General features: G+C 51.4%; 2 protein-coding genes across 2 annotated transcripts; both read left to right on the forward strand.

Annotated features, from left to right (window-relative positions):
- Positions 1 to 866: 866 nt before the first annotated feature.
- Positions 867 to 2367, forward strand: ETH_00029610 (uncharacterized protein; the record flags this gene model as incomplete). The annotated part of the gene is made up of 2 exons (XM_013374350.1): positions 867 to 918; positions 1037 to 2367. The coding sequence occupies 2 exons, from the start codon at positions 867 to 869 to the stop codon at positions 2365 to 2367; spliced, it is 1383 nt and encodes a 460-aa protein (XP_013229804.1).
- Positions 2368 to 2472: 105 nt separating this feature from the next.
- Positions 2473 to 2994, forward strand: ETH_00029615 (uncharacterized protein; the record flags this gene model as incomplete). The annotated part of the gene is made up of 1 exon (XM_013374351.1): positions 2473 to 2994. One exon carries the CDS (start codon positions 2473 to 2475, stop codon positions 2992 to 2994), a length of 522 nt encoding a protein of 173 aa, XP_013229805.1.
- Positions 2995 to 15000: the final 12006 nt, after the last annotated feature.

A 15000-nucleotide genomic window follows, 5' to 3' on the forward strand; every position in this document is an offset into this window, starting at 1 on the left:
TTCCAAAATAAAGCCTAAGCGTTAGTACTCTCGGATACACGTTCGCTTGCCATCGTGGTGGAGGGCGTAACGCCTAAACTTTCCTACGGCTTGTCGTCCAAAGCCTCTTTTTCCCTTCATCTTTTCTTGACCAAGGGACAGTCTCTACCAAAGGTGTGCTAGGCTTTTTGCACAAAGCAGCGAGACCACTGAGCATATGTACATACACAAGAGGCGATACTGCAGTGTCGTCAGCAGCTGCAGCAGCAGCTGTTGACCACTTGGACGAGGATGGTGCCGGAACCGAAGTGAACGAAGGCCTAAGCGAGATAAACAGGAGAAGCAGCGGGACCTGCAGACGCGACAGCAGCAGCCTGGTCCGACCGCTGCGTAGCTAGCTAAATACTTTCCAGGATTTTTTGCGGCGCAGGTGTCTTGTGTTGATGGCTTATTTTCGGCAAAACCTGCCGCTGCTTTTAAGGGATATGCAGCAGCAATCGTGGCTGCAGCAGCAGCGACAGCAGGAGCACCAGCGACAAGGAAGCAATAGCAACAACGGTAGTACCGAACGCCAGCAGCTGAACTTTGCTTTGCTCAAAAATAATGAGGAATGCAGCAGCTGAGCCATGGCATTCAGCAGCAGGTGCAAAAGTTAGTTCCTACTATTAGGGACAAACAGAAGACAGCAAGCAGCCGTGAACATGTGAACATTGTAGGGGCACTCTACGCCTAGGAAGCAATTGCAGGCGTAAAGTTCGTCTTCTGGGAAATGAGTTCAGACAAGCTACTGCTGCTGCTACCCCTGCTGGCTGCTGTTACTGCTACTCCTGCTGAGGCTACTGCTGCTGCCACTACTGCTGCCAATGGTGCCATTGCTGTAGATGGCAATGCTTAAGGGGGGAAAAATTGCCCCGATAACGGCACAAGCAGGAGTAACAGGTGCTGCAGCACCTTGCAGCAGCAGCAACAGGGGAAGCAGCAGCTGCCACAGCAGCAGCACCAACGAGAGACACAGATGCCGTTGGGGCTGCATTCTAAGTGCTCCTTGACATCTCAGGTCAGCAGCAATATTCGCTTCAGCAGCAGCAGCTGCTGCAAAAGAATTGGAAACACGGTTCTGAAGCAACAACAGCAGCAGCAACAGCGGCGGCAGCAGAAGCAACAGTAGCTGCAACAGCACAGAGCGGCGAGACAAGCAACCAGTGTGCGGTCCTATGGGAAGCTTTAGCGGACCTTCACTCTCATCCCACTTATCTGCTGCAGTGTCCGCAGCAGCTGCTGCGTCTGCGGCGGCAGCTGCTGCAGCAACAACTGCAGCAGCAACTCCTTGCGGAGGGCCCCTGGGGGGAGCCCATGAGGTTTGCTGCAGGCAAGGAAGCGCCGAGGACCCTCACGGCGGCGCTGCGGTGGGTCCCGCGTGCAGCAGCAGCAGAAGCCGCTGCCTTTGTCTCCCTGCTGCAGCTGCTGTATACCCGTGGGGGAGCTGCTGCACTTGGAATCCAGAAGCAGCAGCAGCAGCAGCAACAGGAGCAGCAACACGGCTTCTCTGCCGACGCTTCAGACGTATGTGAAAGAAGCGACGAGGCTGCAGAGTCCCATTTTCCACTTGTAAATCAGCAACAGCAACAGCAGCAAGGGCAGCAACAGCAACAGCAACTACAACCGCAACTGCAGCAGCAGCAGCAGGTGCGGGGTTGGCTGCCGCTTTCAGACGCAGCAACTCTCCCCACTGAGGCTGGCAGCAGCGCAGCCACGCTACAGGAGCTGCTGAACCCCGCAGCCTTGCTAGAAGGGTCCCTTGAGGCTCTTCATGGGCCCCTTGCTGCTCAGCTTGCTGCTGTTCTCGACAGTAGCATAAACAGCAGCAGCACCAGCACCAGCAGCTGCGGCATCACAGCGTTCAAAATAGGCTTGCTGCTAGAACAAGCAGCAGCGGCTACTGAGCAAGCAATCGCTGCTGCCGTTCAGAACTCTCCTCAAAAGCGTCTTGAGAGAGAGCAGCATCAGCAGCAGCAGCAGCAACAGCGGCAGCCGCTGCTGGTGCGTTTCTTGTTGGATCTTTCAACGAGGGTGCTGGACAGGCTCGAGACCCAGTGGGACTCCTCGGCGCTGCTGCTGCCGCAGCTATCCGCAGCAGCAGCAGCAGAATGGGCCCCCGCCGCTGAAGAGGGGGCTCCACCCCGCAGCAGTTTGCCTCCGTTTCTAACGGCTTTTGCCTCGCGCCTGCAAGACCTGCTGTTAGCGTACGCAGCTTCTCTTTCTTCTCTGCAGCAGCCTCAGCAGCAGTTCCAGCAGCAGCCCCAGCAGCAGCAGCAGCAGCAGCCGACGCGCGCTGTGAGTCGCCTGGAGACGCTGGTAGGCCGCGACGTGTCCCGCTGCCTCAACTAGTGTCTGCAAATGGCTCACTTCATGGGCAAGGCCTCGAGCTGCGTCTTTCTTATAAATTCGTTTTCATGCTTGAGGGCCTCGCTGCAGCTGCAGAGTTTGGCGTTCATGTGGGACGCCAGCCTGCAGGAGCAGCAGCAGCAGCTGCTGCAGGAGCAGCAGCAGCTGCAACAGCAGGTCTTGGTGCTGCAGGAGGCTGTGTCAATGCGTGTGCATCGGCAGCAGCGCCAACTGCTGACGCAGCTAATAGAAGAGAAGACAGAAGAGTTAGGTAACCTGTTAGGTTTGGGGCTCTACGGCAGCAGCAGCTTGAGTCGCTGCATGCAGGAGGCACCTCCTGCAGCCGCTGCAGCCACTTCTGCTGCTGCCGCTGCTGCTGCTGCCGGCCCCACCCTCAGGACTGGCGATGCATGCAAGCAGTTCATTGCTGCAGTTCTAGGCTCCCCAAAAGCCCTCGACATGCCCCTCCTTGCTGCTATAAACGAGGGGGCAGCCCGCCGCCGCACCCGGGCCATTGCCTTGGGGCTGCTGCTGGCGAAGTACACAGAGCTCTACAGCAAAGCTGCTGCAGAATGCACACAACCCCCTCCACACTCGCCTCAGGAGCTCAAACTCATATTCGACCTATAAGCACCCCAGGGGCCCCTAAAGACAAACAACGGGTTCCTGGGGGACCCTGCTTGGGGGGCTCCAAAGCCCGAAGCCACGCACCTGGTTGGGAGGTGACTCGGGTGGGCCCCCTTAGGACTCTAGTTCATCCGGGGGCCGCGTTGGGAATATAAAAACCCTAGATCCCAGTCTCGCTTTAATGGCTGCAAAAGTGGCCGCGCAAAGAAACTCTTAAAACCTTTTCCCGGCTGGCCAAAGACCTAATTTAGTCCTTGTGCCTTTTTGTGGATGGCGGCGGGCTGAAAAGTGACTGCGGTGTCTTCTCTGTTTCCTGTGTCTGTACACCTCACGTCCCACTGGCCCTGTGCGTCTTTGGCCTTTCTGCCTGTGCTGAGGCTTCTGGATCTTCTCGGCGAGCACAAAAGAATCCTTTTGTGTCACTGAGTCAAGCCCATGAGGCTGAAGAGCACACAGACGCAGGCTCTGTCTGCGTCTGAGTGCTCCCCGGTTTCGGGCACCAGGTAAAAAAAACAGTGAGGAAGAATGTAGGATTTGGCCGAGTCCGAGGGTTGAGGGTTTTGCGTTTAGAGCTTTATTGTAGGGTATAGTGCGTTGTAGAATTCGGTGTTCAAGTCCTAGTCACAAAGTTTAGGGTTTAGTGCTGTGCTAGTGTTTTAGGCGACTGCCCGCCTTCCTTGCCGGCCCAGCGACAGCTGCGCCGCGACTCACGTGGGCCCTCAAGACGGGCTTTGCTGCTGATGCAAGCCTCCGCTGCTGCTTCCCGCCGCTGTTTTGGGTCCCTTCTCTGGCTTGGGAAGCAGCAGCAGCAGCAGCGCCCCCAACAATGGTTCCATGAGTGTCACGGCCTTCACGGCCTGGGTCTGAACGAAGCTGAGGGTGGTGGGGTCGGTGGTTCTGAGATCGTGCGGGAAATGAGTAGGCCACCGACGGCCTGAAGAACTCCAAAGCGCCTCACCTCTTCGCAGCGGAGTCCCAGCAGCAGCAGCAATGGCAGCAGCAGCAGCAGCAGAAGCATTTGCTGTAGTCACAGCACAGCAGCAGCAACTGCAGCAGCAACGACTGGCGGAAGACACAGCAAAGCTGTGATATGTGAGTATGCAGCAGCAGGGCCCTGCGGCCCCTTGCGACTGCGTTGGATGTCATTGAAACCATCAGCTACTGCTGCAGATGCAGCAGCAGCTGCAGCAGCTGAAAGCTAACTTGCTGCTTCCGCAGTGCTCGCCGCACTACCCAGGGGTAGGCCACTGAGCCGCTTTTGGGTATCAGCTGGCAGTCCTGAGGTGACATTCATCTGCATTGTATATGTAACGATTAATTAATACTGATTTACCTATATGCAACTGCATGCAAAAGTTTGTTATTCCCGCTATCCATATTATGAGTGTATATTATTCTAAGATGAATTCGCATGCGTCTTTCTCAATATCTGTATCGGTCACATGCGCCTATCTCAATATCTGTGCAGATATTTTCTGTCCCTTTCACTCTAACTTCGCGCTGACAAGCGGCAGCAGCAATAAGTGAAAGTAATAAGAAGGCTAGCAACAAGCCGGAACAGCAAGCGGCAGGACCAGATAGCACCACCAAGCAGCAGCAGCGTGCAGGAGCAGCAAGAAGAAGTGCCGAGCAGCAGGATCTTGAAGCAAGCAGTAGCACCAAGCAGTTGTACCAAGCAAAATCACCAAGCAGCAGCACGAAGCAACAGCATCAGGCCGCAAGGCAAAGCAGCACCAGCAAGAAGCAGCCACGAGCAGCAACAATAAACAGTAGCACCGAGCAGAACCACGCCGCAGCAACAAAAAGTAGCAGCAAAAAGCAGCAACAGCACGCAGCAGCAAAGAGCAGCAGCAACAAGGAACAGCAGCAAGCAGCAGCAGGCAGCAAGGAGCACCAGAAGCGAGCAACCACTGTACAACAGTTCGTTTGTCTACTTCCTTAGTTCAAGAAGCAATTCTTATTCTGCTGGATGCCACTCTCTGCTTTCGCCTCAACACCTGGAGCAGCTGCAGGATTCGCTGGAAGCTTCCATACGGCGAGGATCACTTTGCTGCAGCAGGTATCAGAAAGCAAGCTTCATTCTGGCTCCTTGTGTCTGTTGCGTTTAGCCTTTTTCTGTGCTGGTGCTGGCCGCGAAGCGTGGCTCACTTACTCTTCTAAAGATGTAGCTCTCGGCCAGAGGGCACGTTGTGCTGTTGCTACTACAGTTGCTGTCAAAGTCTGCGTTTATAGCTTTCCGCCAGAGGGCATGTTCTGCTGTTACTGCTGTAGTTGCTGCCAAAGTCTGTGTTTAGCCTTTTTCTGTGCTAGCCGCGAAGCGCGGCTCACTTACTCTTCTAAAGATGTAAATCTCGGCAAGAGGGCATGTTCTGCTGTTGATACTGTAATTGCTGCTGGTTGTGCTGCTGAAACTGCTTCTTCTGCAAAAGCTGCTACTGATGCCGCTGCTGCTGCAGCAGTTGCTACAGATGCTGCAAAGTGCTGCAGTTGTTAAAACTGGTGCTGTCGCTGTCAATGTTTCAGCGGAAGCTGCAATTCCAGTTGTTGTCCTTTGCTAGCTGCGCTCTCAGTCTGTGAAGCTTGGAATGCGTTGCACCTGTTGGGAAGCCTCAAAAATGCGATTAGACTCTGGTGATCCAGTGCCCCAGGCCCAAAATTGTAGGGCAATTTCTTTGGATCTAGCGCCTCTTCGTAGCCTTGTCTTTTGATTTCTATCAACTGCTGTGAAGCCAGACGGAATTAGACGAAATTGGGAACAGCAAAAACTAAGCTTCCTATCAACTGCTGTGAAGCCAGACGGAATTAGACGAAATTGGGAACAGCAAGATCTAAACTTCCTATCAACTGCTGTGAAGCCAGACGGAATTAGACGAAATTGAGAACAGCAAGAACTAAACTTAAGACTGATGGCTGCTTTTCAACTCAACATCAGCCCGGAAGTAAAAGTATGGGACGCATTTTTTCTGTAAAGTGAACATCAGTTGCATTATTCGGTGCTCAGTTACAACTAGGAATTGGAACGAACTGGAGGCAACTTTAGTGAGCTTCACAATTGCATTTCTTGCTAACTAGAAATGGAACGAACCAGAAGCAAATTAGTTTGAAGCCCCAAATATGGAATAGTATTACTTTCTACTCAGCTAAAAAGTGCAGACTCTTGCTTTTCAATGCTTCTTCATCTATGTGTATACATATGCGTACATCCTTTCAGATCTGTTGAAGGCAGCAACGGCTATACAAGCGTGGCCTCTTAAATCAGATTTGTGCCAAACTGGAGTCCTTTTTTTGACAGAATGTTGCGCAGAACGTGGAGAACAGTCCCTTTTGCGGTGCCAAATTTGCGCTTTTTAAGGCTGTTTTGGGAGCACTCCACAAACCCTTTCACATTACAGCCCCAAAGCCAGCCGGCCACTCCTGTGGGCTAGACGTTCTTTGCGTCAAAAGTTCATGAGCCGCGTATCTTGTTTCTGCATATTACTTCGCAAAGCCAATACTCGTGTGATAGCTGCTGAAGGCCCGATAGGCACCTAGCAGCAGCGACACCGCATTTGCTTTCTAGGCACAAATTTGTGTTTTCTGTATGAGAATGCAGTGTAGTCGTTTGCTTCTGCTGCGTGGCATTCCCTTCAATCCCATGTTTACCGCCATGCTGACTGACATTCCTGTCAAAAGCAGACCGCTACGACGTATCTCCCCTTGTTCCTGGCGCTCTATTCATGCAAGCAACAAGACCACGGATACTCCACATCGCAAAAGTGAAATGGCATTAGTAGCAACATCAAAGCGTCATCTCCCTCGGCAATGCTACATGCTGGCTGCTGCACAATAGGGGCTCATTTTTGCTAGGCTGTTTCTGCGGCTCTCTCTGCTGCATCATTTGATGTAAGCGTGTAAATTGTTTCCGTAGTATGATTCTTAAACAGCCACCGTTGCACGCGTATTTCTGTGGGAAATGCTCCGCTCGTGAGAGTGCGGGGTCCCGTAAATAAGCCCATTGGTGAACAATTCAGCAGGCACTTGACTTGCTACTGTGCTCTTGTCTTGGAATGTTGGCTGAAAGGCGCAAAGAAGCCAGGCCAGCATCCTCACTATCAACTAAATTTTCTAGCAGCGAGCATACGCAATCATCCCGCCTATCAGTGTCTCCATTTATGCATGTAATAGTTTGGTGCAGCACGCGACTTCACCTGCACACTTCCAGACTGAAAACGGCAAACGAGGACAGGGCACCCCTATCCGTTGCACCGCAACTGCAGCAAGTGCGGCAGTACCCCACGGCTAACGCAGCATTGCCCCAAATATACGCTTCGGAAGGTTAACTTCAACAGCCTCAGTCGCAACCAAAATACCGGAAAGCACAAACTCTCCCATTTCCACACCATTGAGGAGAACGAAGTGCTCCCCCGCAAACACTTCTATACGCGTTTCGCCCATGCAAACCCTTATGATCTGGCGTCATCAGCTAATTACTACAGTGTTTGTTTGAAACACTTTCTCGCATTTTAAGCTGTCCTGAACGTGGTATCGACACACAACCATTAACAACGGTGACTAAACGCTACACAATATGAATTTAACCCCCGCATCCACATCAATCTGAGTCATTCCGCGCAAATACAGCGTCGACAAAATGGGACCTGCGCCAACTTGTTTAGTTGTCGCGGCTTTACTGTTGCCCTCCGCGTGAAGCGTGGGCGGCTCCACTGCAAAACACAGTATTGGCCGCACTACTGCCTGTGCACAAAATCATGTGGATACGTAGACTTCCTGCTGAAATTTTTGTTGATATTCGAGGCACAGAGACAGTCATGGTACCTGAAACCCGCCCTAGTGTTGAACACATACGTTGATCTTCATAGACCAACCCTACATAAGTGCAACATCGCCACTTGCATCATCTCGAATTCCTCAATTCCATTAAGCCTGGCCGCTGAGTTTGCAAGTCCAGTATTGGGCAACTGCATGCCATTTTCGCCGGCTTCTTTGTTGCCGACGCACACCACGACCCAGCCCACACCCCAAATTGGAAAAAGCAAACACCTTAGTCGCCGAAATGACCAAGCCGCAACACGAGCCACATGCCGACAAATAGTACGCTCAGTATTGGGTAGCTGCATGCCGCGTCTGCCCGTCCCTCCGTCGTCAACGCATACAACGCCGCCGCAAATTCAGTGGAAACGGAAGTTTGAGCCCTCGGAATGACCAACCCGTAACACTCGTTACACACCCTCAAATAAATGAACTACACTTCGAGGACAACACACTGCGGGGAGTTGCTTGGAGGATCTGGGGATGTGACCGCCCGCCATTCCAAACGATGGCGTCTCGGCTCTCCAACTGCACACCAATTTTGCAAAGCTTCAAAACTGGGAGCGCCACACATTAAAAAAACCCGAAAGCACCAATGTAAATGAACTGGACTGCCTGATGACCAAAAGCTGAGGAGAATGCGAACCATTCAGCACCCTGGTACTGCCTGTGCACAAAATCATGTGGATACGATACGTAGACTTTCTGCTGAAAGCAGCGAGACATTCTCGGGGAAAAGAAACAATTCAATACCTTATGAATTGTTCTATAAATACTTTGAGGATGCGTCACTGGCATTTGTTCGGGGAGGTGTACTGCGTCGCCAGCCCCAAACGGAGTTTGATTTTGGGGGTAAACCCAACCTCGTCAGTGCAAAAGCAGAATAAAAGCACAGGTGTGCAATTTTTTTTGAAAAAGATTTTACGGAAGCCTTAATTCCTGGAGCAGGAATAGGGCTTGGGCATTACAGATTGGCATACCTGAGTTCCGGGCTTGGGAGTCTCGAGACGTGGCTGTCGAAACGTGGCTGTTTCGCCGTTGAGTTGATTAAGGGTTGGGGTGTGTGGTGGGAAATCTTGGCCTTGTTAGTTTCTTCCACGTTGAGACATTGATTCCTAGAGCAAGAATAGGGCTGGGGCATTAGAAATTGGCGTACCTGAGTTCCCAGCTTGGCAGTCTCGAGGCTTAACTGTTGTGTCGTTGAGTTGGTTGGGGGTTGCGGTGTGTGGTGGGGAGTCCTGGTTTTGCAATTTCCTTCCACGCTTTTTCCCTAATGAGTGATGGACTTTTGTCGCTTGAAATGATATAGAGTCAAGGAAAGAAGCGGTTGCTGGAGCGGGCGTTGGGCGTTGCATGGACGTGAAGAGTGTGGTGTCGGTCGGGCACTTCGCGGCGAAGAGGTTGAGAAGGGAGTGCTTTTGCGAGGCCTAGCTTTCTTGGAGGCAGAGAAGAGGGATTGTTGAGCATTGTGTGGTGTGGAAGGGCGAAAGACGGAGGGAGGAGGGGATATATCTTCTTCAGTGCGTATTGAGGAGAATGTGGAGGGAGGGCGTTACTGGCGGGGTTGATGGTGGAGGAAGAGGATACGTTTTGGTGTGAGGGGTCAACAGATGAGAGTCGGCGGCGCATGGAAGAGAAGGGGGGGGGGTGAGGAACTTTTTTTCGAAACGGTTCCGGCAGCTGAGGAAGGGAGCGGTTGGTGTGTGTTACGCCAGTGGGACAGCTGGATGGCAAGAAAGGCGGTAGTCCGTCATTTGTGACCAGTTGTGCGTGGCGAGCCTCCGCCATCCTTTCTGGTGCAGAAGGAAGGGACAGGTTGTTCTCGTTGGTCAGGATGTGTGCTTCACCTGTTTGTCAGAGAAGCGTGTGCTGACCGAGGGAGGACGGAGTTATGGAGTTTTGGGGGCCGTCGGCCGTGGAGGGCGGTGATCCTGGGTTATTAGGATGTAGAGGACCTGTGGAGAAGCGCCGCTCGTGGTGGGTCTGTTGGTTGGAGAAGAGAGTTTGTGGGTGTTGTACTGGTGCGTTTTGCAGAAGAAATGATGTGGGGGAGCAAGACAGGACACGTTGTATAGGTTGTGCCTCCGCGTCTCCATTCTCAGTTTGGGAGGAGGGGTGTGGTGGCTAGCAAGGTGTTTGCGTGCTGGTTGGAGGTTGTTTGCTTCTTCTTGTTTTGTCTGCGGTGGTATCAGTCGGCTGCGCACTGGATGCTTCGTAAAAGGTGCGGGGAGCACTAAGGATCAGGTGTTGCTGATGGGACAGCATTGCAGACTACGCGTGGAGCAAGCGGCCGTTCACTTTGGGGTGGTGAGTGTGTTGGTGAAGATGATTGGGCGGCTGAACCATACGCAGATGGTGTGCAGAGTTGCGCTTGCGTATATGGAAGCTGCGGCAATCAGGGTAGTCTCTTCTTGACAGAATCATGTTTGGAAGAAGCCAAATGAAGGGTTAGAGGTAGGGCTGTGGGGCAGTAGTCACGCAGCGTGTGGCGACAGTGCTGCATGCAGCGTTGTTTGTCCTGTTCCTCTCCTCCTCAGGCCGTTGCTGTTTGGCTTTGGAAGAAAAGAACATGATATAGAGGCCCTCCGTCTGCTTTTCAGTCGATCGGCAAGAGGATTGTCTCTCTCCGCGTCGCCTGTGGGTCCGTCGCTACCGGTCTCTTAGTGTCCCTTCTCCTCTGTAATTGGGTCACATCGACGTGACCTTGCTGAGAAGGAGTAGGCATGTAAGAGTGTAGGGCTGGAAACGCATGCGGGGGAGGGAGCGGCGTTTTTTTGTCTCTTGTTTGGTCGAAGGAAGGCGTTGACGACAATAGCAACCTGGTTGATCCTGCCAGTAGTCATATGCTTGTCTCAAAGATTAAGCCATGCATGTCTAAGTATAAGCTTTTATACGGTGAAACTGCGAATGGCTCATTAAAACAGTTATAGTTTATTTGATGGTCTCATTTTACATGGATAACCATGGTAATTCTATGGCTAATACATGCGCAAAGGTCACCTCCTTTGGAGGGGCTGTGTTTATTAGATACAAAACCAACCCACTTTGTAGTGGAGTCTTGGTGATTCATAGTAACCGAACGGATCGCAGTTGGTTCTTTTGGGCCCGCGATGGATCATTCAAGTTTCTGACCTATCAGCTTTCGACGGTAGGGTATTGGCCTACCGTGGCAGTGACGGGTAACGGGGAATTAGGGTTCGATTCCGGAGAGGGAGCCTGAGAAACGGCTACCACATCTAAGGAAGGCAGCAGGCGCGCAAATTACCCAATGAAAACAGCTTCGAGGTAGTGACGAGAAATAACAATACAGGGCATTTTATGCTTTGTAATTGGAATGATGGGAATGTAAAACCCTTCCAGAGTAACAATTGGAGGGCAAGTCTGGTGCCAGCAGCCGCGGTAATTCCAGCTCCAATAGTGTATATTAGAGTTGTTGCAGTTAAAAAGCTCGTAGTTGGATTTCTGTCGTGGTCATCCGGCGTCGCCCGTATGGGTGTGTGCCTGGCATGCCCTCGGCTTATTTCCGGTAGCCTTCCGCGCTTAATTGCGTGTGTTGGTGTTCTGGAACTTTTACTTTGAGAAAAATAGAGTGTTTCAAGCAGGCTTGTCGCCCTGAATACTGCAGCATGGAATAATAAGATAGGACCTCGGTTCTATTTTGTTGGTTTCTAGGACCAAGGTAATGATTAATAGGGACAGTTGGGGGCATTCGTATTTAACTGTCAGAGGTGAAATTCTTAGATTTGTTAAAGACGAACTACTGCGAAAGCATTTGCCAAGGATGTTTTCATTAATCAAGAACGACAGTAGGGGGTTTGAAGACGATTAGATACCGTCGTAATCTCTACCATAAACTATGCCGACTAGAGATAGGGAAACGCCTACCTTGGCTTCTCCTGCACCTCATGAGAAATCAAAGTCTCTGGGTTCTGGGGGGAGTATGGTCGCAAGGCTGAAACTTAAAGGAATTGACGGAGGGGCACCACCAGGCGTGGAGCCTGCGGCTTAATTTGACTCAACACGGGGAAACTCACCAGGTCCAGACATGGGAAGGATTGACAGATTGATAGCTCTTTCTTCATTCTATGGGTGGTGGTGCATGGCCGTTCTTAGTTGGTGGAGTGATCTGTCTGGTTAATTTCGATAACGAACGAGACCTTAGCCTGCTAAATAGGGTCAGTAACTTTGCGGTTACTGTATCACTTCTTAGAGGGACTTTGCGTGTCTAACGCAAGGAAGTTTGAGGCAATAACAGGTCTGTGATGCCCTTAGATGTTCTGGGCTGCACGCGCGCTACACTGATGCATGCAACGAGTTTTTACCTTGGCCGACAGGTCTGGGTAATCTTTTGAGTGTGCATCGTGATGGGGATAGATTATTGCAATTATTAATCTTCAACGAGGAATGCCTAGTAGGCGCAAGTCAGCAGCTTGCGCCGATTAAGTCCCTGCCTCTTGTACACACCGCCCGTCGCTGCAACCGATCGGAGGGTCCTGTGAATTCATCGGACGGACGAGCCTTACTTTGTGGGGCTGGTCGGGAAGTTGCGTAAATAGAGCCCTCTAAAGGATGCAAAAGTCGTAACACGGTTTCCGTAGGTGAACCTGCGGAAGGATCATTCACACAATTCGCACGCCTGGAACGCGCTGCTGGTTTTACAGGTTTCAAGCATTCGCTTTGCCTGGGTGGCCAGCAGCAGGTAGTCGTCGGTGTTGTTGGAAAGAAAAATTTAGTCCATCGCAACCCTTGAATCTGTTTTTCTCTGCAACGGTTTTTCTACTTTTTAAAAATTGATGGAATTTTTTGCTGCTGCAAGGATATATAGCAGTAGTATGTACGTGGGCGGTCGGGGGGGTGGTGGCGCATGCACGGGCTCGCGTGGGGCCTGTCGGTGGCAGCCCCAGCGCGCCGGCGCCAGCCCCGTGATCGTCGATCGCGCACGTACGTGGAGGGGATTATGAGAGGAGAAGACGCGCACGGGGCTGTGTCGTATGCAGAGCGCTCGCGGCTCGGGCGATTGTTCCGTGTTGTGTGCTCTGCTGCATGCTGGTGTGTGCGTCCTGTCTCTTTCTCTCTCCGTTACATGCTGCTTGGAACTTTGCTTCAGCAAGAAACTTTTGCTCACTAAGGTGAATCGAATCACTTTTGTTGATGAGCAGAAGGAAGAATAGGTAGAAATCGGAAAAAACTTTCAGCAATGGATGTCTTGGCTCACGCATCGATGAAGGACGCAGCGAAATGCGATACGCATTGTGAATTGCAGATTTCAGTGAACCATCAGATTTCTGAACGCACATGGCGCTGCTGGTATTTTGCCCGCAGCACGTCTGTTTCAGTGTCTCTTAACAACTCCTACTAGTAGGCCATGCTGCTGTCTGTCTCTGTTCCTTGTGGTCCTGTGAGGGTTCGGCGATGCTGCCGACAGAAGTGAGTGCTTTGCTCGTTTCTGTTTTGTGTCGCGGAATTTTTTCGGGTCACCAAAGGGGAGGTAGGAGCATGTTTGGTTTCATTTGAGTGTCGTTGCATTGGTTTTGAAGCCCCTTTGCTTGCTGGGACTGGAAAGGTGTGCGTGCCCCGTTGCTCTGCTCCGGTAGGTTTTACATGCCTGTGCTTTCTATAGTGCCGTCGTATGCTCCTTTCATTCGGGAAGAGAGATTTGTGCTTCCTGGGTACTTCCGAACCCGTAACGGTGCCCACCTTTGCATGTGCTACCCCATTAGGGCGAGGTATAATAGTGCATGGGTATGCGACAACGTGAAACGACATATAGTACACGGCACCATGCACGTGTTGCATGCGTCGTTTTTTTTCGGTATTACACATGTATGTATAGACCTGAAATCAGTCGAGGTTACCCGCTGAATTTAAGCATATTATTAAGCGGAGGAAAAGAAAATAACAATGATTCCCTCAGTAACGGCGAGTGAAGCGGGAAGAGCTCAAAGTGAAAATCGTGAGTCCCTTTGTTTGGCCTCACGAATTGTAGCCTCTAGAAGCGTGGCCAGTGGAGGGGCAGGTCCAAGTTTCTTGGAACAGAACATCAGAGAGGGTGACAGTCCCGTCCTTTGTCCTGCTTGTTAGGTCTCCACGTACGGTGCGCTTTTATTGAGTCGCGTTCATTGGGATTTGAGCGCAAAATGTGTGATAAGTTTCACATAAAGCTAAATATTGGCGTGAGACCGATAGTGAACAAGTACTGTGAAGGAAAGATGAAAAGGACTTTGGAAAGAGAGTTAAAAGTGTCTGAAATTGCTGAAAGGGAAGCGATTGAAACTTTAGCGTCTCTGGGGTGCCGATTGGGTACTTGTAGTGTTGTGCTTCCACACTTCCGTTACAGGGGTAGGGGGCGTTCAGTACTGCTTTTGTCCAGTTCGATCCCTGGAGGTTGGTCAGCATCAGTGAACTGACTGACTATACTCCCCGAGGAAGGTGGGCTGTTATAGCCTCTGGGTTTGTGTGGGTTTGTGTTCAGTTGTTCACTGAGGTGTGTTTTTTTTTGCGTTCGTCAGCTTCACTTTCGAGTACTGACGTTCTGCGATGCTGTCCTTAACGGTTTCAACCGACCCGTCTTGAAACACGGACCAAGGAGTCTAACATATGTGCGAGTATGCGGGCCGAACCCCTGTATGCACAATGAAAGTGAGAGTAGGGAGAGGTTTGTTTTTTTGGCATGCCTCGCACCTACGACCGACCACGAGCTTTGCGAGAGGTTTGAGTTGTAGCACATCTGTTAGGACCCGAAAGATGGTGAACTATGCCTGAGTAGGGTGAAGTCAGGCGAAAGCCTGATGGAGGCTCGTAGCGATACTGACGTGCAAATCGTTCGTCAAACTTGGGTATAGGGGCGAAAGACTAATCGAACCGTCTAGTAGCTGGTTTCTTCCGAAGTTTCTCTCAGGATAGCTGGAGTTCAATTAGTTTTATCAGGTAAAGCGAATGATTAGAGGCCTCGGGGGCGCGTTGCCCTCGACCTATTCTCAAACTTTAAATGGGTAAGATCCAGTGGTTACTTCACTGAACTGCTGGGGTTAATATGAACTCCAAGTGGGCCATTTTTGGTAAGCAGAACTGGCGATGAGGGATGCTCCTAACGCTTGGTTAAGGTGCCCAAATACTCGCTCATGAGATACCATAAAAGGTGTTGGTTCATTTTGACAGCAGGACGGTGGTCATGGAAGTCGAAATCCGCTAAGAAGTGTG

This window comes from Eimeria tenella, genomic scaffold (assembly GCF_000499545.2).
Source record: "Eimeria tenella Houghton genomic scaffold, Eth_scaff2, whole genome shotgun sequence".
Classification (NCBI taxonomy): Eukaryota; Apicomplexa; class Conoidasida; order Eucoccidiorida; family Eimeriidae; genus Eimeria; species Eimeria tenella.